General features: G+C 40.7%; 1 protein-coding gene across 2 annotated transcripts in view; it reads right to left on the bottom strand.

The window, feature by feature from the left end:
• LOC109987133 (pleckstrin homology domain-containing family G member 4B) overlaps positions 1-21,508 on the bottom strand; it is a 31,154-nt gene extending 9,646 nt beyond the window's left edge. Inside the window, exons 1-15 of one of the 2 annotated variants that reach the window (XM_065960941.1) lie at positions 19,022-21,508; positions 9,274-9,471; positions 6,792-9,084; positions 6,472-6,675; positions 5,860-5,980; positions 5,615-5,708; positions 5,022-5,108; positions 4,326-4,442; positions 4,110-4,208; positions 3,780-3,931; positions 3,250-3,388; positions 2,590-2,712; positions 2,308-2,505; positions 1,272-1,981; positions 155-607 (exon numbers count right to left, since the gene is read on the bottom strand). In XM_065960941.1, the coding sequence (XP_065817013.1) occupies positions 155-607; positions 1,272-1,981; positions 2,308-2,505; positions 2,590-2,712; positions 3,250-3,388; positions 3,780-3,931; positions 4,110-4,208; positions 4,326-4,442; positions 5,022-5,108; positions 5,615-5,708; positions 5,860-5,980; positions 6,472-6,675; positions 6,792-9,084; positions 9,274-9,471; positions 19,022-19,024 (4,991 nt within the window). In that variant the 5' untranslated portion in view covers positions 19,025-21,508. The remainder of the gene's footprint in view (positions 1-154; positions 608-1,271; positions 1,982-2,307; positions 2,506-2,589; positions 2,713-3,249; positions 3,389-3,779; positions 3,932-4,109; positions 4,209-4,325; positions 4,443-5,021; positions 5,109-5,614; positions 5,709-5,859; positions 5,981-6,471; positions 6,676-6,791; positions 9,085-9,273; positions 9,472-19,021) is intronic. The other variant, XM_065960940.1, reaches the window with a different exon arrangement.
• Positions 21,509-27,750: the final 6,242 nt, after the last annotated feature.

Genomic DNA, 27,750 nt, shown 5'->3' with positions numbered 1-27,750 from the left:
CTTCATGAAGAAAAAGTTGAGTTGAGTTGAAATCTCATTTAAGATGCCAATGGAATTTATTTAAGGCTCACATCACAGAATTAATCTGTCTGACAAATCAGATGCTGTTTAATCTGTTGTACAAGCAAATTACATCAACTTGTATTGAACTTACAGGGCATTGCTGGCACTCTCCTGAGGATTTGCCAAACAAAACACCCCCTCATATCTCCCAATAGGCAGGCTGGAGTGTTTGCAGCACAAAGTCCCATCACCCCCTGCAGTGGCCCGGTCGCTCATGCAGGAATCTTCAGAGCAGAAGCTCCCATGCCGTGAGATTTGGAACTTCTGAGCTTCCTGAAGGATCCGACAAGATGGCTGACCGTGGTGGGAGCAGGATGACGGGGATCGAACCCGCTGCTCTGGAGGAGTGGAAGACTCTGCCTTTGCTACCCTTGTGGCGCAAGAGTCCTGGCTCACAGATCTCACTCCAAGACCCCGTCCCCATGGAAACCACTGGCATCCGACGGTGTGGGACTGGGACAGGGCAGCAGCATCTCTCTCACTCCTGGCTCTGCTTGCCTGTCTCCTCCTCGTCTCTCTTTCTGTTCTCCTTGCTGTCCTGTTACTAAATGATACAAAAGCACCAATATGTGTAGGAATATATTGGTATATATGCCTTTGTAACACAACTAACTGACTGGTGGGTTAGTCAGTGGTAAGGAAACAAACTAATGCTGTTTTGGTCTGAAACACACAAACCTTGTATTTTCCATTTTGATATAAAGATTGTAATGTTGATTTTTTTTGTATAAAATGGGTGAAAAGACAAGACAATGAGCATTTGATGGCATGGTGCACACAAACATGTACTCTTGTGAGTCAATATTGCACACAGTTAAAACATCACAGAGCAGAATGGATATGTGATACTGTCAGGTAATAGTCAGTAACCTTTTTTTAACTTTGTACTTTAAATTGATTTATTTTGTGCAAATTTGTTGCAAAACATTTCTTAAAGTCATTTTCAAATTTGGGTGTTATAACTTAACACATTAACATTACTTAAATTTCTCTGACTGGCAGTTCTTGTTTGTTATACTGGGCCTGGCTACAAGCACCATATAAACTTGAATTATTCAAAAACATCCTCATCAACAAATATTCTTGCAGATTTCAGCACATTTTCCTCTCAAACACATTTTACTTTCAATATTTCAACTCTGTTAAGAAATTAGATCAAACCAACTACTCCAACTTTCAGTCATGAGAAGTGAATGGTCAAAATGTACCTCTGAGGTGACTGTGGAGTGGTCTTTGAACCCTGGCTGGTTCCAGCATCACTGCTATCCTCAGGTTTGACATTGATGTTACAGCAGGCTAAAGGTGTTGAATTAGTGCTGCTGCTGCCCAAAATGGGCCTTCTCTTCCCTAAATCCACTGCTCCTGTTATGATGCCCTCCCACTGCGAGTGTCCAGGCCCTGGTGTTGATTGTACCACCAGATTCCTGCCACCAGGGGGAAGTGTCTGGACATTAGTGCTCACCACATCAATATAATGATGTTCATTCCAGCTGCTGGAATCTGGTTGTTGATGGAAAACTTCGTCCACCTCCTGCAGCCTCTCCTGAAGCTGCTGCCTGGCCTCCTGACATCTGAGCCAGGCTATATTCCATACTCCCATCCCCCTGGAGCCCTGCAGGGAGCTGGCCTGGGCCTTCACCTCCTGAAATCTCTCTGGGCTGAACTGTAGGAACTTGTCTTGGAAAATCTGGAGGATGGAGCCGTCATTTTCTGATGTTGGGCCTGAGCCATGTGCTGCATGCGTATAAGACGGGGAAAAGTGTGCTGAGCTTGGTCCGGACTCTTGATTTTGGTGTTGTATTGACTGAGTGTTCGCTTGATTGACAGGCGATGAAGTTCCGTCAAGGTCTTTCATGGTGTGATTTCTGGAGTGACTCTGGTCCAGGTACTCCATGCATTCACTCGCCAGAGCTGTAGCCTGTTTGGAGATATTGTGTTTTGTACACAGGAACAAAAGTGCATGATCTTATTTTCTTTTTTCATATTGATGTGACCTGACTTAAATGTTACCTAAAAAGCTGTAAGATGGCAGTTTTAAAAGGAGTATAGATGTTATTGTTTTTGCAGATATTTGATTGCATGATGTGCAGTTTAAACATTCATGTTCTAATGAAAGATTCACAGGGATAGGGAAACAATTAGGAATGTTTTTGTGGCATGGAGTCGCAATTGGGATATAGATAAAACTTTCTCCAGAGTTAGATCACTAACTAAATATATTTTTAATACTGATCTTACACCAACCTGCTCACAAAAATCACACACGTTGACCATGATCTGCAGCTCCCTGCCACATGCCTCAGCCCTACAGAGAAAGCCTTCCAGGCCTGTCTTGAAGTTGCAGACTAGAGACCAGAACAACTCTGTCTCTGGGTAGGAGCACCCAATCTGCTGGAGTCGCTCTGCCTCTGACACTAAAGTCATGGCATGCTGCCTTCGGTCCTGTAGGAGGGTGGAGAGAGAGGATAGACAGGTTATTATGGACACAGTTCACACTATGCTGACCAGAAAACAGAAAGGTCTTACGTTTGCTTCAATAAGGAAACCAGTGAAGCTGTTGAGGATCTGCTCCATTCTGTCTCCAGAGTCTTCCACTGATGCAGCTTCCAGCAGGTGTCGCTCTCCCTCTACTTTTAACCACTGTTGCATCTACAAGGGTGGGAAATGAAGGAAAAAATTACTTTAGTAGTGATTATTATGATATAATAATTAGTCAAGGTTATGCTGTACACACTAACTACCACAAACATTATCTTTTTTAAGTCCTCTTTAATGAAATGTTCTGTTCTCTTATTCAAATATACCCAATGATTACTCAGCATATAATCAGTAACATGCCACAGAAAGAAGCAGCTAATCATCCAGCCCAGAATGTTATTTCTCTTCACATTACTGAACTGTATCACTTTGTGACCCATGATGGAAGTGAGAAACAACAAATAAACACATACTGAATCATATATTTCATTCATTTTTCATTTAAAGTTTTAAAAACCCTTATTGAATGGCATTGGATTTGACATAGCCTTATGAAAAATCATAACATCAGATCACTGAGCCTGCAGGGAACTCAGTGACTGTTATACCAATTACTGTTGGTTAGGTCAGCTACAGCAATGAAAAAGCATTATATTGATACAAGTAAGTTGCTTTCAACTGATTATCAGCAGGCAGTTTGATGGTAACCTGCATGAAGTGTCCCTCCATCTCTCTGAGTTGCAGCAGATACTCCAGGTGCTCCAGTGAGAAGTTGGACCTCTGCACGAGCACATGAGCCTGCTCCTCCACTTGGTTGTATAAGCTAGTCACTGAGTCCACTGCATCACTGCATGTAGGAAAAAGACAGATCAAAGGCTTTAAAAAATTAATTAAAGATAACATGAATATCTGGTGTTCTGGGAGAAGGGTTTGAATGGAGGACAAGGCAGCATATTCACAGCATTCACAAAAAAACACTGGCTTAACTACTGTCATTTTTTATTTTTAGTTGTGCACCGAAACAGATGTTTATTTTTAAACACTAAAAAACATGATGGTCTATCCTCCTCACTGATACAGTTGTAGCATTTGCAATCTATAATCATGTTAATCAATAGATGATATTGTTCAGGGACCACATCTAGTTTCAACAAGACTGAAGAGGTAACACCTGGGTAGTTGAGGAAATTATACAGTGACAGGGGAGAACAAGGGAGAGCAGGAGATTTTGTTTAAACCTGAGGTCCTCGCAGTCGGGGTACTTGAGGTCACTCTCCTTCCTCAGCCTCGCCAACATTGCCCCACCCTCCCTTTGCAGGCCGACCAATCGGCTGTCCTCCAGAACATCCCGCATCAGAGTCCTTTGGTCCATCATGCACTGCTGTACAGTCTTTTCGACAAAACTTAAATTTAAGGATCAGCAAGTTAAAGTGTAACTTTTAAATGTTAATGTGCGTTTTTAGACTTAAAGGGTTACATATCCCAAAGTACCAGTAGCAGCTCAAAGTACCAGATAATAACACAACAAGTATAATGTTAAAGCTGTCAAAGGAAAAGCAAAAAGCTACCTGCACACTGTCCGTCCTGTGTGGCACCTCTAACTTACTGATGGCTCTCAGTAGGAGGCTGGACGCCTCATACAGATCAGACACAAATGGGAAGAGTTTCTAGAGGACGAGATTTGGCCACAAGTTAACACTGAACTATGAAGATGGATACAACCTGACTACAGTAACTAGATAGAAATACACATTGGCATGTATTGCCTTGTTGGACTGTCTCACCTTGTGCAGCTCCATCCAGTCACAGGGGCTGTGAGACAGTGTGCCGTCCAGGCGGGGGCTCAGCTGACTCACCTCCACCAGCTTGAACAAGGCTTTCATTGATGTCACCACTTCAGTCTGCTTTGAGAACACAAGTGTCTAACTATACAAGTCACCTTTTTTCTGCTGGCTTGTTTACTCATTATCTCTTTTAATAAATATGTATCTGGCATATGCTGAAATAAACTGGAACCTTCACAGTGCCATAGAGACCATGTGTTTGTTTAACAATAGCATTGTCTAACTTAATAATTAGACATTTTCTCAATATGATAAATGCTAAATCTCCTGATGATTAATGCAGCTGGTGCCCATTTGGCTCCTAAAGAGCACAGTCAGTCGATGATGAGATACCTCTCTTCGCTCATAACCTTCTGAAGGCACGACATAAAAATGTAAATTATAGTTAAATAAAAACTCTGAACTCATATGTTCACGGTATCCTCTGTAAAGAACAAAGAGATGAGAGAACAAACAAACCTACTGACCAACACACACATTGGCATAGCTATAAAGACATTTTTATCTGACAAATCAACACAGCTTATTGCCCAATCAGATTAATAATGTACCTAGTAATAAACAGTAAACCAAACCGAGGTGTTTATCCATATGCAATGTCATATAAAAAAGAATGTAAAAAGTGAAAAAGTAGACCTGGATCCCAGGACACCGCTCTGGCTGAGGTCTGCTGTCCTTGTCAATAAGCAGCACAAAAGTATTAACGGCTTGGGGAGTCTGCTCCTGCAAAGATGAAACACTCCATAAAAACTACTTGAATACATTCATGCCCCTCTTATTATCAGTTCAATCAGTTCTTCAAACGAATCAATGCAGATAAATAAGAATACATTTTAAGTCCAAAACATAGAGTCAAGAGTGAAGAAATGATTGTTTTTCTCATTTAAAACAGTAACTGAACTCTTCAATAATATACAACTGTATTCGCCCTTTTTGGGGTTCTGTATTATTCAGCCCATACGAATAATACATTTATATTTAAAACAACTTCAACCAAAAATAAGTGAAGGGAAAAACATGTTTTGTCAAACAAGCCAAACCTACTCAATAAATCAGAGGATGTTTGGACAAGTTTTGTGCTCAGGAGCTGATGTATTATTTAGGATGATATTTCACTCAGAACTAATTTTCTTCTAACAGCCCCGCAGCTCTCCAGCTAGGAAAGAGACCCATATATCAGTTAAGACCTGCTTTGTTTAGATGATATGGAGAAGTGTCTGGCTTCTTACCTGAAGTGTCATCAAGGCTTTGTACAGTTGTGGTGGAGGATTCGTCTTCCTTGCATCAAAAATGAGAATCATTCCAGCTTCTCTGATTTCTGTCCTGTAAACAGAGAAAAAAGACGAATAGGTACACAACAAAAAAATATCCCAACAAAAAAAAACTGCTAAACCTCCTTTCAGAGTGATTTAGAATTTAGCTTGTCTGTTTCTTGATTCATTCATTCATTAATTTACTGGCATGCAGATGTAACCTGGTGATAGAGTGGAAGTAAAGCAGCATCTTGTAGAGCTCCTGGCTTGTAACAGCTGATCTCCATCCCTGGTGGTCTCCAAAGAGTTCAATAATTACCCTGCCTGTCCTGTCCCTGCCGCCTGAAAGGGCCCGAGAAAGAAAATATAATTAAGAATAATCTGAAACTAGACAGTTTTAAAAACGTTTTTGAACTCAAAGTTCTCAAGTACTCAAAAAAAGATAGAAAAAAAAGAAAAGCAGCACCATTTAAGATAAGGAAAAATGGTTAAAAGGGACAAAAAGACAGAGAGATACTGTTCGTGGGTAAATCTTCCTTTTTTTCAAATGAACATATGGAGGGTAAATAAAAACAACTAAATATTTACAATTATCTACTTCCTTAATAATAAAAATCTGTCCGTACTAATCAGACTACAGGCGCCTCTCATGTTAAATATTAATTCAATTAAAAAATCGTTGAATAACTTATTGTTGTAATGTTATTTTTACATGTCACCCATTAAGCACTCCGGGGAACATTGTACTGTTTGAAAAACTACCAAACAATACATGTGGATTACTTCGTTCATTGTCTTTTTTAATGCTATTTATTGCACCCCAATTAACTTACCTGTAAGAGAAGCTACTCCTAAATAAAGGGGGTGGGCTCTGGGGTCTGGGGCTCCCAGGGGAAGGTGGTCTGGTCTGGGACGAGCAGAAGCGGGCTGTGAGATCTTTGGAGTCTCTGCTGCCAGAGGTGCATCTGTCTGTGACGGTTTCTCCGTCTGATGGCTATTTCTACTGGTTGAGGTCATGCAGCCATGCTGAGCACCGTCTGTCAAAAGAAGATACACTTTTTGTAGGGAACCTAACGGATATTCAGAAGTAAACATCAATGTCTAAGTCTAAAATATGGAATACAACTTCTCATTACTGGTCAGTTCTCTGTACCTGCCATGACCTTGTTCCTCCTGCTGATCTTAGGTGACACCAGTCGAAAGGCTGTGCTGTGTTTACATTTCACTACATGCAGCTGAGGGATCTCTACACAGGAGTCAGCAGCTTCTCTTCTCCGAACTTTTTGACCTTCAACAATGACAAGCTCACACTTCTCTGAGATGTCCACCACAGCTGTGGAGAGCGATGAACATCTTCCATCTGACATGGATACCCTGTTCGGTGGTGCTGATTGGGAATTAGAAAAGTTTGGACTCATTCCCATGGAATTGCTTCTGCTTTGTAACCTTTCCTGAGGTTTTGGGTTAATGTTACTTTCTGCAATTTGACTTGGACCTATTGGCAAAGTGTGGTGTTTTGCAGAGATCACATCAGACTGCTGAGTATTATTTGTGCTTAATTGATCTCTATTAGTGTTTAAACTTCTTCCTGCTGCTAAGTTTGCCAAGTTTACATTGTGAAAGTTGCCATAAGTTTGGGCAGAATATGTGTCCCTTGGTTCCTTTAATGGCAGAATGGTCCTCTCAGTTGTCTGATTAGGCATCCCGACAGTTTGTAAAACATTAGTTTCTCTGTAATCCATACAGGGGGCAGTGATTGAATCTCCTGGTTTCCAGTATGGAATAGTGTTTTTTTCTCCCGACTCCTTACATATCGTTCCACTGACAGATGAAGCAGTTTTTTGTTGCATTTCAGGATCAAACCACATTCCTTTTACATTACACAATGGTCCCCCTGTTTCAGTCCCTGGACGCCTCTGTGTTTCATTGCACTTTGAGAGTTCACCATCCTCCTCCATCACAGCTAACATACTCCCCCTCTCTTTCCCCTGTCCAAAGGCAACAGGGTTTTGTATAGCAGCCTGGTAGGAATCCCTGTACCGACACCTCAGCTCCTGAGCTCGGGACACCTTTCCGCCCTGTCTTCTCCTCATGCAGGGGGTGCAGGGTTTCTCTGAGAATCGGACAGTGCGGACACACTGAGAATTATCTAGAGTGTCAGGGTGTGGATGATTAGATTGGGAATGATGGAGACCAGATGGAGGTCGCTCTTCTGTGGACATGTTGGGCCTCAATGATACAGCTGCCTCTGATCTACAATGACCTTTTTGCGATTCTGAATGTAAATTCACATTTGCCAGTGACTGTGCTTGAGATGGTATCTGTGTGTTTGGCTGTCTTTGCGTCTGCCTGTTCAACTGCATCTGTGTTTGCATTTGTGCGCATCTGTATGGATATCTTTGGATTTGTGGTTTGATTTGTGCATTTGACTGCATTTGCATTTCTAATTTCTGTTTGTCTTCTTTTACCTTCTGAGCTTGGCTAAAAAGCATAGTTGCCTGCAGAATATCAATATATTCCCCCTCGGCAGAAACTTGACTAACTGGTCCACTCCTGTCTATATCTTTTATGTTTGCAGTTTTATTTCTTTCTTTGCCTATATCTTCACTTTTACACCCATTTGTATCTACACTTGCCGGAGAGCTTGGACCTGCAGCAGTGCTTGTTTTTGTAGCTTTATTTGGATCTACTTTCGTTGAGCAGTTGTCCCATGAATTAGGGGACACCTGACCAATCGGCTTAGGCTCTGTTTCGGCCTCTTGCACTTTGATCAGCCTTGATGAAGAAGCAGTCCTAGAGTCCACTAGGCAGAGTGACACAGCAATGCCGTGCTTGGCTGGACATATTCTTGTCTCAACAGAGAAGGGATGTGAAGGAGAGGTTAAGATAGGATTCTTAATGGTTATAGGATAATGTTTGGGTGCAGACTCTTCTGAAGGAGAAAGAGGAAAAGAAAGATTTGAAGAAGAGCTGTCAGGATGAGGAACAGGTGGTGGATGAGGAAGCAGAGGAGCTAAAGGAGTATGTGACGGAAGAGCCGAGGCCATGCTACTCCCAGCACACACTGGCACATCCACAAAATCAGGCACAGCCACCCGTCCCCATGGTAACCTCACCACGCCCTGCTCGGTGGCCAGCAGGCATTGGCTAAGAGGAGTTCCATGTCGGCCCTGGTTGATATCCTCTAACCAGTCACAGCTGAATATACAAGGGTATGAAGTCTCAGGGATTGGGGTCTCCTCAACTAACTCCGCTATAAGTCCCTCCTCTTCCAGGAGGCTGCAGAGCACAATACGAGCTGAGTGGTCACAAAACGGTGCCACCTGCAGGTAAAAGTCACCAGGCTGAAGTTGCTGGGGGTCGATGGGAGCTAGGTTGACAACAACTTGGTCACCCAAACACAGAGGCCAGCCCTCACACAGGAAGAGAACATCAGAGTAGGGAGCCTGAAGGGTACACAGCAATGACTGTATGAGGTTTGAAACAAATCATACTGTATAAATATACACTTTAGTCTGTTGTTGATGAAGCATCAAGTCCAGTAAGATATTGTTCCTTGAAATCAAATACAGTGAATGTTTGTAGCTTTGGACTGGCACAGGTTTAGCTCCTATAGATATCAATATGTGACTTACACATGCAGCCTGCTGCACGGTGTCCAAGATGTGCTTAGCTGGGACCAAGAAGTCCAGCAGGCACCGTAGGGAGTCCCCCTGATAACGGCTTTCAATGGTTAGGAAGAGCTGGCTTAGAAGAATGGGGGCAGTGGCCTCGAAGGGCGGATACAGCACGGACAGCAGGTTCTGGATCGAGCCCTCCAAAGAATCAAGGTTCTGAAAAGAAGAGCTCATTAATGGTCCACACAACATCATTTTCACAGAAGTCATGGCTGAAACTGTACGTGCAAAGACATGCACAACTTTGACAACTTGTCGTCAGTCCAAATTTTACATTTCTAAACTCCACATCAGAAATTCCAGTCATACTATGTGGTGTAGTTTAAACTTTGTAACATAAAAATTGTAATATAAACTGTACTGTCCTTTCATCTACTCCCACATTCAACTCCTCATCAATGGTAGAAGATTATAGACAAGCCAATGGAGTTAGAAAAATCTCTACGAGGTCTTAAACTGACAACCTAGATTATTCTTCAGTTCATTAAGAAGATAAATGAATAAAAGAAAAAAAGGTGAGAAAAACAATGATGAAATGTAGGAAGCTGTGAACAGTATACAGTAAGCTATATGATCTAAGCATGCACAAACTGTGGTTAAGAAAAGTGAAGTGCGATTTCACTCTGTGTTGCCAACAAACTGACCAAACAGCTGACGGCTTATACAAAGGGATGTCCTGACTTCAAGGTCAAGTAGTTAAAAATATATATCATTCCATTCTCAAAAACACTTACACCTAAACTACAACCTTTTAATATGCAGGACTTTACAATGGTTTTGTAGCCTGTCTGCAAACCCCCCAATTATGAAAAAAGTCCATCCTCTCTCTTTTGCCTGCTCCACTTTTCAGATAATGTGTGCAAAAACAAGCGGTTAGGAGATTTTCCCTTTGTGACATCACAAAGGTCAGTAACCCCTCCCCCAGGTGGGTGACACTCCCACAGCTAGGTGTTTGTTCTGCCCTCTAAGTCTGCCCTTCCATTGTAAACAGTAGGGCATGGGGGCAAGAAAGCCCAAGCTACATCCCCTTTCAGAGGGGCGTGGTCAGAAACAGTTTATATGCATTTAAAGCTACAGACACAGAATCAGCCTGTTCTGAGCAGGGCTGGTGCAAGAAACTTTAAAGAAATGTTTAAGGGAGCGCTGAGATTTATTTAAACTTGTTGAAATGGAGGATAATATGTGACCTTTAAAATGAATAATATAACCAGCGACCTGTACAAACTGTTTGGTTAGCTTCTGTGTAGGTATTTGTGCCAGCTTCTCAATGGCTGTGCTGACCATTATCTACTAAATGCAGTACACTAACTATTGATAAATACCTTATAACCTCACTTTCAAAGTCCTAATCCATCTCTTTAAAGATAAATATTATCAGTTATGGCAATAACCATTGGCTACAAGTCATCAGAAACTATTTTCTTTTAACATTTAAGCTGAATCCATTGTAAGCTACAGTAGAGCTAAACAACAGGAAACCTGGAGTCAGTCCCTTTTATCTCCCTGGCAGCTCACAGTAAATTGCACAGACACTGTCCTCAACCTCATGACCTTTTGAGAGAATAGCTACACAAATACAAGCAGTCGGTGCTCGTCATTAAACATATAGTCAGGCAGCCTGACAGCAAACATCCAAGTAAACACAGTGTGTAATTACTGGTCTCAAGGCTAGCTAGCCTCCTGGTTTATGGTTTCACATTCCCTTTGACCTGAACCCAGGGCCTGCTAGCCACTTTTAGGCCCTGCTTTATATAGCGCAGCAAAGGCCACGGCAGCAGACCTCGGGGTTAATGTATACATGCATGGCTGAGCCTCTGTGGGGAGATGTGGCATCAGGAAGACTGATGTGTGAATGTGGACACATAGCATGCATGTTGCTGCTTTTTTCCCAGTCGTGTACTCAGTGTCATTTTTTTAATAACTAATGTCAGTTAAGAAACAAGGACAAGTAGAAAGAGAGCTTATTACTTAGACATCTTTCAGTTTTTAATCATTTTGGCCAAAGGTATTTAAACATGTACCGCGACATACAGAAATTGTCTTTCTGCTGGCGAGACTAAAAAAACATGACCATCAGATTTGAATTTAAGAATTATTCTACTGAACCTTAGGGTTTTTCAGATGTGCTGATGAAGAAAGACAGACATGGATGTAGGGGGATAATAACAGAGTAGGGTGTGTTAGGGTGTGATGAGTTATGTCCCCTCAGACTAACTCTGGCTCTCTGCCTGTCCGGCTCTGTTATCTGTTGTATGTCTTTGTCTCTGCATATTTGAAAAAAAGGGAAAATGTTGCACTCTTTGACCAGGAATGCAGGATAAGAACGCACTTCATAACAAGTAGATCTGAATTATTCTTTTATTTTCTAAAAACTCATATTTTTTATGTATCTGCTTCTGCATGTTTTCTTGTTTTTGTCTCAAGAAACATTGGTCATCCACCCTTCCTGTCTTATCCTTTCACATTATGATTTGAAAACACTGGACCCAAGGCCAGTCCGCAGCCCTCACAGCTCCTGGAACAACACAATGACTCAGTGTTCTGGTCACTCCTGCCACACCCCTTTGGGACAAAACGCAACGATGAGCATCATAATCACATGAAGGAAAAGGGGGAAGGACAGTAATGCAGGAAATTGGGGGTGGTTGTCAAATATGAAGTGGTGGCAGGCCCAGAAGCATAATATGGTACTGTAAGCTGATTTTGTTCCAGATTATAAAATGTAAATGAAATGTTCTCCCACACTGAAGAAATAAAAGCCTTCTTCATCAACTCCTAAATAATGTCTGCCAATTTTCTGGGATTCTGGTCAAAGGGAAGATTGGAAATCACAAAAACATAAATGTGACCTTAAGGAGAAAATCAAATAGTGATGTTAGGTGTGGTCTGCTGTCAACAATAACAAATAAGGACAGAAAGAAGAGAAACAAATTTAACTTGGGAGCGTTTTTACTGCTGGAAATGTTAGCTGTGAAAAGCAGGGCACCATTTAGTGTTTACAAGAAAACATCAAAGGGCTGCATGGATGCTTTGTGGCCTTTGTTTTCATTTAATGCATGTGTTTATTTGTGTGTCTGTTTCCAGTATGTGGTGTATGAGTGGATTGTGTGGACCTGTCACTCTGCCATTCTGCATACTGTCGCTGTAGATTCACAGAGCTCTATAAAAAACACTCCGAGCTCTCTCACTCAGCCACTGAAATAAATGAGGACGCTCACATTACTGTGGATAAGATGTCTGAGTGCGGGAGCTGAGGACAGTTTGAATATCTCTGTCCAGTATCATTATGAAACAGAAATAGTCTTTGTACATTCCTGATGTCAAGCAAGGTCCTGCCTGGACAAGAGCAAAAATATTTTAGGGTGAAAAAAGACAAGCACGCATGCTGTCTTCATGCCCTGATGAAGCATGTCTGCAACTGTGGCACAATGTTTCATATATGTTTTAAAGCATTTTGCTTATTTTTTTATTTGAAAGTATGCGGTACAGTGTGAGTGAATTGAATATGCTGCTAATAACTGTTAATCAGGGTCAGGGAGGCAGACACACCCTCTCTTTTAGGAGTAGAGACTTTAAAAACTGTCATATCTGTTAAAGCTTAAACTACTGTTAGGGCTGGCTCAGGCTTGGTGCAGCCCCTAGTTATAATGATTTAAAGTCACTAACTTTAAATCTTCAAATTCCATCAACATTACTAACCATTTACTTTCCTCAGACTTCTTGAGCTACATCATTTCAAAGGTCTCTGTGGACCGCCTGCTTCTGTGGACCTGCTTGACTCCAACTGCTACAGCTGTAATGTTTTATTATCCCTGAGCTGCTCACCAAAGACTTCTATAGTTGATATTATCAGTCCTTTTATCATCATCATCATAATTGTAAATGCTTATATTAGACCTGTTGACTTTAACTCTTATAAATATAATAATTATTTATCATTGTATATTCACTACTTTGTTATTCTTGCTAATGGTACAAACACTTCTACCTCTATTGGCACTGTACAGTAGCTGCAAGTCTGTATTAGCTGTTGTTGTTGTTGTTGTTGTTGTTGTTTCTCTTTTTGTTTCTCTCTCTGGCTGTTCAACATCAGTCTGGTCCTGCTCGTGGTTTCAGTCTGTTAAAGGGAAGATTTTCCTTGCTACTGTGGCTGATAAATGTTGCTAAGTGATGTGATCATGGTGGAGTAATGTTGGGTAACTAGTATAACAAAGAGTTCAGTCTAGGCCTGCTCTATTTGTGTTTTGAGAGAACATTTGTTATAAATTGGTGCTTCATGAATATAATTGATAGATTGATTGCTAAGCATTTGAGCTGCTAAATTAGGAAATAAATAATAACCCCAACTGGGCTGTTAGGTGGCAACTGCAAAGTGATAAAATCATTTATGAATTTGGTAAATGGACTTGAGCTTGTAGAATGCATTTCTAGTATTCTGACTACTAAAAGCTCCTTTACACCACATGACACACCTACTCATTCACACACTGATGGCAGAGGCTGCTATGTTAAGTGACCATCAGAAGTAACTCATCATATTCATCATTCACACTACGCCGACAAAGCAGCAGGAGCAACTCGGGGTTAAGTGGACACATTGGACATGTGGATACAGGAGCTGGGGATCAAACGCCCTACCTTCTGGTTTAGATACGACCGACTACCAACTGAGCCACAGCCGCCTCTACTAGTTTATCCTGTGTAAATATGTGGCAAAACTACATTCTGAATTCATGAAAACATTCCAAATGTATTTCAAACATTTAATCTCATCTTGAATTCAGTATTTTCAAGTGTTTAGAAATAGAAAACCAATTACTGAAAAAACTACACCAATAGCAGAATTGATTAAATCCTTATTTCTTATTATAACAAATGCATCCGCTCAGTTTATGAGTCCTCTGAAGTCTCCTTACAAATATGCAGTTCATGTATACAAGATGCCTGAGAAATATGTGAAGCACAATAAGCAAATGGGATATGATTTGGCCACACTTCAAAGCCTCAGACACTGATACTGCCTTTGAATAAGCACGATAAGAATCCACTTCCTGTGTTTACGTCTGTGGTTTTTCTAACTAAAAAATAAAAATAAAAGACAACTGATATAGAGAAATTCCCAACAGAATACTACAACTACTTAAAATAATTTTCCTGTTGCCCACATAAAGAGGAGCTGAGGAAGAGTCGGTTCAATCCCCAGTTCCTGCAGCAACATGTCCAATGTGTCCTTGGACATGTTGCTTAACCCCGTATTGCTCCTGCTGCTTTATCGGCCACGTATGAATGTGTATGAATGTATGAATAGGATTAGTTACTTCTGATGGGACCTTTACATCGCAACCTCTGCCATCAGTGTGAGAATGGGAAAGCGCTTTCAGTAGTCAGAAGACTAGAAAGGGTCTAAAGTCCATTTATCATTTACTCCGTTTAAGCCTTAGAGCTCAGTCACACATGCCTCCAGGGACAAACTAATTACTATACTCTGACGACGCATACATTTCTCATTCTGTAACACTTAACACAAACCAAATCTCACCAGCCTCCTTTTTTATGTATCGAGAGGACATTTGGGCGACCTACGACCACATTTTTTTTTTTAATTTCCGAGTGTCAAGAGGCAGATCTGCACATTGTTTGTTATCTTTAAGTGTCACCACTGTTCTCTCCTGCTGTGCCTTTTAGAGGACAAATACAAATGAAATATGTGGATGGATGTGCCTTTTAGCCATCATTAATAAATACTAATGGATACTTTTTAGATGTCAATGAGGTGCCAAGGTTGCAAGCTCTGACTTCCCAATTGTTAGAAGGATAGATAACGAAGAAACAACACTGACATTTTTTGCATCATTGTTCTTTTCAACAGAAAAATCTATATCTACATTACTTAGGCCGGAGATATACTGATATATGGAGATGGCTGCCTCACGTCTTCTGCATCTGTTGAGCATGTCGGCTTTTCACATACTGAAAATTGCTGCTGTTCTTTCACAGCTTCGCCTTTATTTTATGATGATGGCATAACATGACAGGAGAAAATTTGACATTGAAGACAACGAAAGACAGGCACAAAGACACAGTACAGACACAAACAATAAACGGTTACACTGATACAATGAGTAGTAGATCACCCAAACTCCAAGCCACTCCAAGTCAGCTTTTTACTCTACTCTATTTCCATTGAAGAGTATTCACTGAAAATAAAATCTTTCTGAATGAAATCCAACCATGCAGGAAAACCAGACATCTTAACTATTTTGTTTTATGAAAGAAAATCTGATGAAGCTGTAAACAGGTGACAAATATATATTTTTTGAATTGAATTGAATTGAACAGATAACAATGGCGCCTATGTTGGCAAACCACAGAACAATAGATAGAGCATACTTGTTACTTAGACCAGGCGAGGTAATATAGAGCCTCCTTGTTTAAAAAAAGATGCCAATAAAAGTTGAAATTCTTTTATGGTGAAGAAGTCTGACGTCAAATGATTCACTTTTTCTTTTTTGCTTTAGTTGTGTTTTACATCAACAGCCTGTAGATCAAACTTTAAATTTGAATCCCCCAAGTTTATAACTAGTATTTTCCAAAATATTTTGAAGCACCACATTCAGAGTGGCATATGTAAATACACCATATATTTGCTACATCTGGTGGGTCTGTGTGTCAACGCACACTGAATCACCAGAGCACAAGCACAAACTAAATCACACTGAGGTCTGACCTAAACACAGGCTGAGAAGAGTTACTAAACAAGACCACTGTGGCACCGTGACAGCCAGACGGTATATTTAGTAGCTTCACAGGGATCAGCGAATCTGAGCTTGCAGAAGGCAAACACTAATCATAACGTCCTTGATCAGCAGGACGGTTTGAAGGTGGCTGTAAACCATGCAGTCAGGAGGCAGCGAGGCCTGTGTTTAAGTCGTTAAAATCACGTCAGGGAATTATGAATGAGCCGGGACTTTGGGCACATCTTTAAATTCATCACGCGTGAGTTGGTGTGTCTGCACTGTGTGTGTATGTGTTTGTGTGTGTACGAGGCGTGTTATTATATCAAAATGTGGATTAGCTTTCACTGACACTCTCATCTGTAATTAGCCCAGAGCTGTGCTTAATGTTACTCATACTGTCAGATTAAATAACAGCCAGAAATGATCACTTAGATAAAGGAAAAACAGGGGACAACACAAATGAACTGCACTTAGTCATAGTAAGACCCACATCAAAATTACATTGCATCAAATCTTATAAAAAACAGATGATGATGAATCTTTAAAACGCACAGAAACAGATCCATGTTTAATGAACCCAATTTGGACTGAGCATTAGAGTGTTTTCATGCGGCTCTGCACAAAACCTGGCTGAATAAGACTATAAGAAAACCTTTAAGGCACTGAATCTCCAAACTATTGAGAGAAATAATCTGTGTATTTTTACACAGGGAATAGAAATGAACAGTTTTTCAGACCTTTCAGAGTCCAACACACGCTCATCTTCCACAGAGCCCCATCAAAATAGTCGCCATGTAGCTCAAAGTTACTGACACTGAAACATATTATATCAAACATGCTGCTGAGTACAATGAACGTCGATGCCACCCAGATCCGAGTCGAGGCAGGATTAAGAAGTGGGCTCAAGGTAAAAGGCGATGTGATGATTTGTAGATTTGCAAACAGAACTGTCGAGACGACTGTTGCGTATTTCCATTGAATCATCAGAACAGGACAAGAAGTCCTTCTGCTTAGAGTAAAAGGATGCTCTGTGTAGCCTGGTCAACACAGGAACAAATACCAAAACATTTAGGTCACTCCCTAAACAGGAATAGTCAGGTTAATGGACTCTGGCTTCAACAAGATGGCAATTATGCAAAATACACAGCAGGAAAATCACAGCAATACACACAGCAAAACACACAGCAGGAAAATCACAACAATACACACACACCCACATACACAAGTGAAGCCCTGTCAAATTAAAACTAGAGTATAGCTGGGCGGGATTTTTTGAATCCAGCTCTCTACATAACATCCTCCCATGTGTGAGTGCCAAACAAAATCGACATTATATCGCTAACCAGGCACACCCTCTCTGCAACGGAGGTATTGTGTTTAATGTAAGCCCACTGATTCAGAAGAAAGTGTAAATCTTCATGGAAAACATGTGACAATGTTGATTTCATAACTTTAACTTGCACATGCTTTAGATATTTCCTTCACACTGGATCTGTTCTAGCTCCTGAATGACTCACATGCCAGTAAACAGGGATCCAGGAAGGAGGCAGATACAGTGGCTGGTTTGTGAAATGTGCCTGAATGCTCTGTAACCTGAGACCTTTACCTTGAGTCAAAACACTTTAGTACAGAGCAGCAGCCAGTGTAAGCTATGGGAGCTATGCTGTTCGTTGTACACAGTCAGAGCAGAACCATGTTTAACATAGCAGGTGAGTTATAAATAAGACTGCAGTAATATTTAAAAAGAGCATCTATGTTACAAATTGAATTCTACATGAAAGGATTTAGGGCTGCACGTGGTGCAGTGGTTATCACTGTTGCCTCAAAGTAAGAAAGTTCCTGGTTCAATTTCCTGTCAGGCCCTATTCTGTGGAGTTTGCATGTTCTCACCTTGCATGGGGCCCTCCGGATACTCCGGCTTCCTCCCACAGTCCAAATACATGCTTGTTAGGTTAATTGGATACTCTAAATAGCATACAGGTGTGAATGTTTTGTCTGTCTCTATCAGCCCTGAAAGTGACAGGGGAAAAGCTAAATTGTAAATGGTGACAGCTAAATGGACTTGAGCTTGTATAGACCTTTTCTAGTCTTCTGACTACTCAAAGCACTTTTACACCACATGTCACACCTACACATTCACACACTGATGGTAGAGGTTGCTACGTAAAGTGACCATCAGAAGTAACAAATCCCAGTCACACGCTGTGTGAGCAGCGGGAGCAATTCAGGGTTAAGTGTCTTGCCCAAGGACACTGCAGAAGCTGGGGATCGAATCCCATTTCCGGTTGAGAGACGATGACTCAACCAACTGAGCCACAGCCACAGCTGGGATCGGCTCTAGCCTCCACGAGTGGGAAAAGCGCTAAAGATATTGGATGAATGGATGGATTAAATAGTTGAAGATTTGTTTTGAGTTTAAGTTTTTTATAGAATGTTTAGTTGTGTAAGCAATGATTGTCATGCCTTTTTGTTTATCATTTAGTCCAGAAAATAGTGAAACATGCCCATTTAGTTTTATCAAAGTGCAAGGTTACATCAACCTAAAGATATTTACTGTATATAAGATATTGTACAACAATGTTGGATTCACCCAGTGACAAACAAGAAATGATTTATCAAAGTGATTAAAAAACCCATGAAGATATTATTCAAGATGTTGAAATCTCCATCTCAAAAAGGAGAAACAAACAGCACCTCACCATGAGTCATGTCGTCTCACAGACAGTCAGGCAATATGACAGGGGAATGAAGGACTGAGTTGAAAGCTATTTAATTTTAATATCAGATCTAACATCTTGGAGTCAGGTTGGTAGACATGTCACGCAAACTCTTCCAAACATTATATTAGCAAAATAAATCAATAATCCTTTTTTCAACGGCATTTGTACAACAAGAGGCAGGGTAAGAAAACATGTCATCTAAGATTCGATTGCGCAAAGTTTGAAAAACAAACCAGATTTTTACATTACCATCTTCTTTTCTGCACACGCTCATTCCTATACTTCACAACAGCAGCAGTTTCTGGAAGAATCCAAGTGCAGTTGTAATCATCTTTAGAGCTGCTGCTGCTGTTCCGTGGCTGTTTAACCAAAATGAAATCCATTCTGCTCAGAAACCCGTACACAGCTGAGCGAGTGAGGACAACCCTAAGCCAGCCAGATGAGCATTCATCAAGTCCACAGCTGAGCTGCACTTAGTCTTTGATTTTCACTGTTTCCTCTCACTCTTGTGTGTCTGATTTACTGTGCCCCTCTCTTTCCCTGCTTCTCTGCCTCCCTATGTTTGCTCTCTCCCTCTCACGGTGACTCAAATGCTGGATGCTATGTTTGACTGAGAGGGGCAGCGTGACATGAGGGGAGGTGAGAGAGGGAGAGAGAGAGAGACAGAGAGAGAGAGGGAGAGAGAGAGAGAGAGAGAGAGAGAGAGCGAGAGAGAGAGACAGAGAGCAGGAAATCCAAGTACATGCAAGTGAAAATTCTTGGGTATTTCTCTGTGGCATCTTCTTACACAAGCACACACACACACACACACACACACACACACATACACACATACACACATACACACACGCACACACACACACACACACACGCACACACACACACACACACACACACAGAGTATCAATAACATGTTCATATTTTTGTTCTAATGCCATCAATAACAGTATTACAGTATTCTAAACAAGCCATGGCCAGCCAACACAAAATGATACACAGGCAGAGTCAGGGGATGTGTGTCTTGTCTGTGTATCTGGTATTATTCATGTTGTTGGGATACAAATGGTCGGCTTTGGCTCAGTTGTAGAGTCGGTCATCTCTCAACCACATGGTCGGGGGTTTGATCCCCAGCGACCCCAAGGTCCCACAATTCACACACTGTGACAGCGGTGTTAACCAGAGGACTGTCACTGGTCCTGACAAGGCAAACCATTAGATTGTGTAGTAATAGTTTCAATTATCCTGCTGACTTTTATCGTAATAATGCCTCCATTTGCAAACTCCTATTTCTTCACCAATACAACAGTGGTTATGGCATATTGGAGATATAGGCTAGAAAAATTATTACAAAGAAAATAACCAAACACTCAAAAATGCAAGTTCTCCAATTAACAGTGAATGAGTCTCCCAGAGGGCGAATGAGCTGAGTAAAAGGATCAGAGTCATTTGCTGTTTGATATGCTTAATGCTGTCAATGTAGAACCAAAACCACCAACCACCACGGCTTCATTCTTCCTGTCACAAGACCATCGATATCGAAAAATCAAAGGGAAAGGTTATCAAACTGGTTCCAAACCAAAATATGGGGGTTAGAGAAGAGAAGAGAAGAGAAGAGAAGAGAAGAGAAGAGAAGAGAAGAGAAGAGAAGAGAAGAGAAGAGAATCTTACCTACAGGGAACAAAAGATACATGAATACAACAATTTTAATCAATATATCAAAACAAGATGCCCCACATAATTCACATTTTAACATTTCACATATAGGTAGGACACAAAATATTAATTACAATATATTGGCCTATAGAAGGAGGCAGAATACAACTTGTTCGTGTTTGTTATGTGAGCTGAAGATATTCATCCGGAGTAAAGTTTATGGATATTTTGTTGATGGGACTATTATAAGACATAGAGGTGGAGAAGTGAGAGGGTGTTCAAACGGAAGAGGCAGTGCTGCTGAGTGAAACATTATACTGATGGTAGCTGCTGTAAAACAGTTACAAGAATATCTTGTCTCTGTACGTCTGACCAGGCTGTGTCAAAGTGGACACAAAGAGTGACAGAGAGAGATAAAATGACAGGGAGGTGCTCTGTCTCCGAGATTCAGACTGTGACAGACACAATCCATGCACCTCATTCCTTCGAAGCTTTTTAAGCACTCTGCACATGTCTTCAAAAGGTCACAACCTGAGAATGAGTGTGACACTTGCACATGTTTTGAACCCTGATATTTTTTTTATTATTAACTAAAATGTATCTACAGCATTCAACATAAAAACCGTCATAAGCCTTATATTTTGTCAGATTTTTTTGTCCACTTAAGAGTGAAGTGAACGAGCTGTAAATATCACATTGACATACTATCTCCTTTTAATTGGATATGATAAGCTTGTTCGCTCAAGAGCAATAATCAGAGTAACTAAATCCATGCTGTAGCACTGAATAAACCACAAAGACACGACAACATCTTTGTCAAAAACATTTGCACTGTGTTTGGAAGAGGGACACACTGATGTGATATAATAAATGGGGTTCTCAAACTTTGTGAAACTTATTTAAACAGATATTATGCTAATGTGACAACTTGAGCTTGCTTGCTTTGTCAGAGTCAAAATTTTAGCCGATCATTTTTAATTGTATGAATCACAGAAAAGCTGTAATTTATGTAAGTTTAACTCAACTATTCACTCTGTTTTCAAAACATTTTAAAAGTTATTTCTTTTCAAATTGATACCAAAAGTAAGACATCATTTTGAAATATTCCTCCAAAAGGAATGGGAGGAATATTATCAGCTGTTTGTTGCCGTCTTACCCGGCAACAAAACAACTTCTTCTTTATATGTATTGGAGAGTCGTGTGCCCTCTGCCTCGACTTCTGCAGTTGAGAACAACCCTGAGGACAAACATGTTGTTGATGTTGTTTTTTGTGTCATACGCTGGAGCTATCACTGTTGTCCCCCATGTTCCTCCTCTCGCTCTTCCTCTCTCTCCCCCTCTAACTCTCTCTCTCTCGCTCCGTTAATGCACTGACGAGGCGAGGCAAATGTGCAAAAGTCCCAACGGGGGGGGGGGGGAGTAAACTGAATGTGTGTGTGTGGGGGGGGTGTGTTAATGTGTGTGTGACAGCATGTCTGTGGTCTATGGTTTGAGCAGAGGGAGCGTGTCCTCGCCAGAGGAGACGATCTGTTGATTCAACTGGTTGCAGACAAGGCCCTGTCGCCCTTGTCCTCATCTCTTAGTCTCTCACGCTCTCACAACCCCCACCACCAATTTCTCTCAGTATATTATGGAAAGCACATTTGTACTTAATCCCAAATCTCTGCCCCTCCTCCTTTGCTTCTTTGTCAGGGGTCAGTAGTGAATTACAATCTGAACAGAACCAGCTTGTCTGGTTAAAAACAAATGCTCATCAAAAATAAATCAGTGAAATTCTGTGTGTATGTATGTGTTTGTGTGTGTGTGTGTGTGTGTGTGTGTGTGTGTGTGTGTGTGTGTGTGTGTGTGTGTGTGTGTGTGTGTGTGTGTGTGTGTGTGTGTGTCAGAAAAGATCTAACCCTTAGAGGATGACGACTGCTTCACATAAACACGTAACGATCATTTCTGTTGTGACATGACAGAAAAACCTTCTGAAACTAAATGTTACAGACTTAACTCTTTATTTTAGTATGCTGCTGATGATGTAGCTGCTGTATCAAATCTGATGTCCAATATCTTCATAAATAGAGCAAACAAAAAGTACAATAGCATCATATATAATCATCTTGACACACCTGACATGCAGTAAAAAATGACTTTGAAAATGTCAGTGTTTATTCCTTAAGTTTAATTATTCTGCAGATGGGCTTAAATGGTGCAGTGTGGTTCAAAGTAAAACTGAAAAAGAAACAAAGGAAAATGAAAAGAAGGCTTATTTTCCAACATCTCTGATTGGAAGACAGTTTCTTGAATAGATATGGTTCAAATCCAAGGCAAGACATCTATGTATCCTCAGAGTGATAATAAAACAAGCCAATAAAACAAGCCTACAGCTCTGACTCTAACATGTGCTGCAGTGTAGCAGTGGTGTCAATGTCAGCCTGTCTCAGCCTGTGTTTATGAGCTGGTTTACTTTGTTACAATAAAGTTGATGGAACAAAGTGTTTGGTAGCTGCTAATCCTGCAGTCAGTGATGGAAACAGATGCACCTTGAGCATTTGCCTTCTATTTTTGCCTCTAGCATCATCAGCACTTGAAGAATGCATCGTCCCAACCTCTGGCTTAGACAGCTAGCACCTCATTACCATTCTGCAAAGCAGTTAACATAGCTGGGCTTGCATTCCCACCAGAGAGCATACAGGAGTCCGAGCAGGGCAACATGGGAAGTTCAGATAGCTGAAAGTTTTATAAGTAGTTTGCTGCTTCGGCGTTTCTTAATCTTTTTAAAGAGTCCTTGCAATTGTTATTGGTGATGCACAGAGTGAGTACATTTTGAAGGGTTGAACCCTTAAAAGCTGCTGTCATATATATTTGTTTTAAAGCAACTGAATCAGGGTGGTAACATTTTTACATTCTCAAGAAGCTCCACCTCCTTTAAACCAATATTGGTGTATTAATGAACTATTTAATCCTCGCAGTATCTTTCAATTTTACATTGGGTTTCTTCAAACAAGCTGTGTTAAGTTTCGGTATATCATCGTGGCTGAGAGAGAGTAAAACATCTCCTGTATTAAAGAAAAGCATCAAATCTGATATTGGCACTGGCATTCTGTTTCAAGATATTTGACTTTGAACAAAGCAAATATAGTAGCAAAACCAACTTAGTACCACAGTGTAAATCCATCAAAAATTAAATAATACATTCAATTGGGCGGCTATCAGTGGTAGAGTCTGTCATCTCTAAACCAGAAGGTTGGAGGTTCGATCCCCAGTTCCTGCAGCCACATATCCTGTTTGTCCTTGGGCAAGACACTTAATCCCAAATTGCTGTGTATTTAATGTGTATGAATGGGATTAGTTACTTCTGATGGTCACTTTACATAGCAGCCTCTACCATCAGTGTGTGAATGTGAAGGTGCACCTGAAGTGTAAAAGCTCATTGAGTAGTCTAGAAAAGCCCTATACAAGCTCAAGTCCATTTACCATTCATTAAACCAGCCCAGATAAATTAACACTACCCATCTTTATAAATACATAGACCTCTGGTTGCAATGCAAATGTTTGCATAAAGGTGCTATTGCTACATCAATTCTAATTCTTCTGTATAATGATGCAGTTCTGTACAACCTTCTTGCCTTTAAAACCAAGCCTTACTGATTCATGGTGTCTCTTCAGGTCAATCAGTTAAACTTTACATTGTGCACATATGTAGGGTATATTGCATGAACAAAAGCACTTTTCAATTGGAAAGCAATTTTAAAAACACAATTACAACCTAAAAGCAAAAAATCAGTATTGCTGCAGCCAAAATCAGTCGCAAAATGCAATAAAAGAGAGAAAAAAATCAAGATTTCATAAGAACGTACTGTAGCTCTACATAGCTCTGAAAACTACCAGCCACAAGCTTTTCATTCTGGACTGTTTATGTCTCTTGATCTGTAATTAGCGGTCAGAGGAAAAAACTGGCATACATCCCTACGGTTTCGCTGTATCTGAAGTGCACTTAGCTGTATCCACACAGGTTTTCACCCAAGCAGCAACCACCAAATCTGGAACTCTTCAACTCAATTTTCAAGTGCCATAAGATGCGATACCAGTGAGAACCACAAGATGGAAGCTCCAAAAAAAGTCTCTGAGAGGAAAACCCAAATTTTGTTCAACGATTTAATATAAGCTGATTGTAAAAAGCTTGTTTTCTTTTTGGAGGTTTTTTTTACCTTGACTGACATTTGTCTGAAGACATAACCCTCAGCTGAGGTGATCACCACCTTTAGACCTACCTCAGCTCTGTGCGGGCTCTATGCTGCTGCATTGTTTTATGTCCTTAGAAAATCCAACCCTATACACTATAAGTATACTGGTGAAGAACCTACACATGAATTGACCCACTTTGCAAAGGTGCAGACAGCCGTGTCACATACAAAACTGTTCGCTTCTTCATTGGGTGCTAATATTATACCTCACTCTTGCTGAACCCGGTAGGGGCACAACAGGGAGCTTCAAGAAAATTTAAATAGTTGGGGTCTTTTCCAGACTGACCCAGATCTAGGCTGTGTGATTCAACACTTGCTTTACAGCGACAGCTCTAGGATGAGAGAGAGACAAATTGACCCAGTGGGGGAGTGACGTCTATTTTAGCCATCTTACTGACTGTGTAACCCTTCACAGTCTCCTCTGGAGCTAACCCTGCAGGTCATAAATCACCATGAGCTGTTTGGGTCACTCAGAGTGAACTGTGGATTTTTTTTTCTTTGCATTGTTTTCCTTTGTATTCTCGTCTTTCAGGAGGACTTGCTCATGAAACCTTCTTGATCTGGTTGTTTACATATGGACGTCACATCCGGAGAGTATCACTGTCAAACTGGAGGAGAGTTGTGGGTTGGTCTCCTCCAGAGGCAAGATGTAATGAAAAAAGGACAACACGGAAGTGGAGCAACAACAGAGTCAGCTATACTGTACGACACTTTAATGATGTGGCTGTTTGCGTTCACACATATAGCTCTTTATGAAAATATCAGGAGTTTTTCAGGAGTTTTCTGCTAGTGTGGATATGTTGTGGCGCCTACAGTAGTCAGATTAACAAAGACAAACAGAGCAGCATTACAAGACACCTGAGCCATTTATTAAGCAATAGATTTGACATGTGAACATAAGGCTTCTCCTTTTATTACACTGTAGATCTTTTTATTCAAGTTATGACCAACTAATCTCTAACAAAAAACAGAAGTCAGTTCACAGCATTGACCTAGTTCTGGCCTGCTGGCAAGGTCTTATCAAACTTTATGTTTGAGTCATTAACACATGTTCCTCAGGCTAGTTCTTCTGACTTATTTCATGCAACACTGGTTTTGAATGTCAAGTCACACCAGGACAGGAGAAAAAAAAGCTGTTCATCATATTCAGCATTCCGAGCCTGAAAAAACATCACTTTGTTTACATTGCCGGGATGGCCGGCTGACTCCTCCTCTTGTGTATAAAAGTTGTTTAATTGAGGAACTAGAGAAAAGAAGAATAACATACTGTACTCACTGCTTAACTGTGTTTCTAGATCACACTCATTTCAGGTAAATTTACATGCAGTGTGAAGATACGAGCATAATAAAGATAGCTAGCATTAGCACGCTAACACAACAATGCAGCGCAAGTTGTTTTGGTTTTATGCTGGTGCTCAAGGGCGACAACTGCTGGATCAAAAAATTGCATCCTTTAAACTTTGCTAAAACGTACACAATGGCTAATGTGACTGTTCTTAGGTTTGCAAGAATATGGTTTTACACCAAAGTACTGGATGAAAAAAGATCTGAAGTGAGTACAATTCATCCTGAGAGAGATATACAAATCTGTAGAACTTTATACAAAGTTATCGTATATTATTAATAAACTTCACTTAATAACCTCAGAGGAAAGCCTTTAATAAAAGACATCTTGATAGAAAAAGCAGTTTTAAACTGAAAGGTATCTGATGCACTCTTTTGAATACTGGAGTAAGGAGAAAATGAAAATGTATGGCTAGTTATAACAAATATTGTACATTTCTTTCATGTGTTCAGATGAAAAGCACAATGGGAACTGAACTGAATTTTTCTAAACTAAATCATAAACTGTATATGCCCCTAATAGAGTTTGAAGAATGAGAAGGGGTCCTCCTTTTATATATTTTGGACATCAAGCTGTCAATATTTGGATCTATATGTGACTGTCACTGCTGGTGGCCTGCCCTGCAATGACGGGGCCACTTTCCCATGCTCCTCTCTGTCTAGATGGGAACACAAACAAACACACACACACACACACACACACACACACACACACACACACACACACACACACACACACACACACACACACACACACACACACACACACACACACACACAACGCTATAATAAATCCTAAAGGAGTTGTTTGAATATCAAAAATATCCTAAAAACCTCAAAGTCTCAGTGGTAAAACTTGTTCTCAGCTTATAGTGTTCTCAGCTAAATCTATTTCTCCCATATACCACATCGAGGTTATCCACCCAAACTGTTAAATCTTTGTAAATATTTTTAAAAAGTAGCATACATCTACACAGTTAATTTTAGAGCTCCAGTTTGCTTTTATCTGCTACACAGGAGACAGGTGACGCTGACCCCACACAAACAGACTCCAGGCCTTGAAGCAGGGTGGTAAGTGCAGCTCAGGGACAAGACCTAAAAACAGGCCCGAGAACAACATCTAGAGGCCAGCCGGTACACCTGCACTCAGGGTAGACAAACAAACCTCCCCGGCAGCTGGTTAAACAATACACGCACACGCACACGCACACACACACACACACACACACACACACACACACACACACACACACACACACACACACACACACACACACACAAGCAAAAAAATCCCCTCCAGCCTCTTATTTATAACCTCGCCCAGCAGAGAAGAAGCTCCAGAGCCGGAAGACGAAGCACAGACAGACAGTAACAGCTGGGTACAGGAGCCAAAGTGTTCAGGTCACACGGGAGGAACATTAAACATTAGGTTTGGAATAACACAGAGAGAGCAGATTAGAGGAGCAGACATCACTTTTTCATTACTTATGATCGATCAATTCCTTTTTTTTTTTTTTTTTTTTTTACTTATTGTTAATCCTGTAGGCTGCACATTAAAAAATAATAAATGACATCCACACTGATCAAGCATGTAAAATCAGCTTATCAATAACTTCCTTACTTTATCTAATAAATTATGTCATCACTATTGGCCCGGATGAATGATGATGTGTCGGTCAAACTTTTTAATAAAGTTGATCTTCATACATACTAAGTGTTGCTGGAGCTTTTTGACCTCCTTGTGGCATC

Source organism: Labrus bergylta, chromosome 12, assembly GCF_963930695.1.
Source record: "Labrus bergylta chromosome 12, fLabBer1.1, whole genome shotgun sequence".
NCBI lineage: Eukaryota > Metazoa > Chordata > Actinopteri > Labriformes > Labridae > Labrus > Labrus bergylta.
The sequence above is the reverse complement of the archived record's forward strand: the minus strand, read 5'-3'. Positions and strand labels throughout refer to the sequence as shown.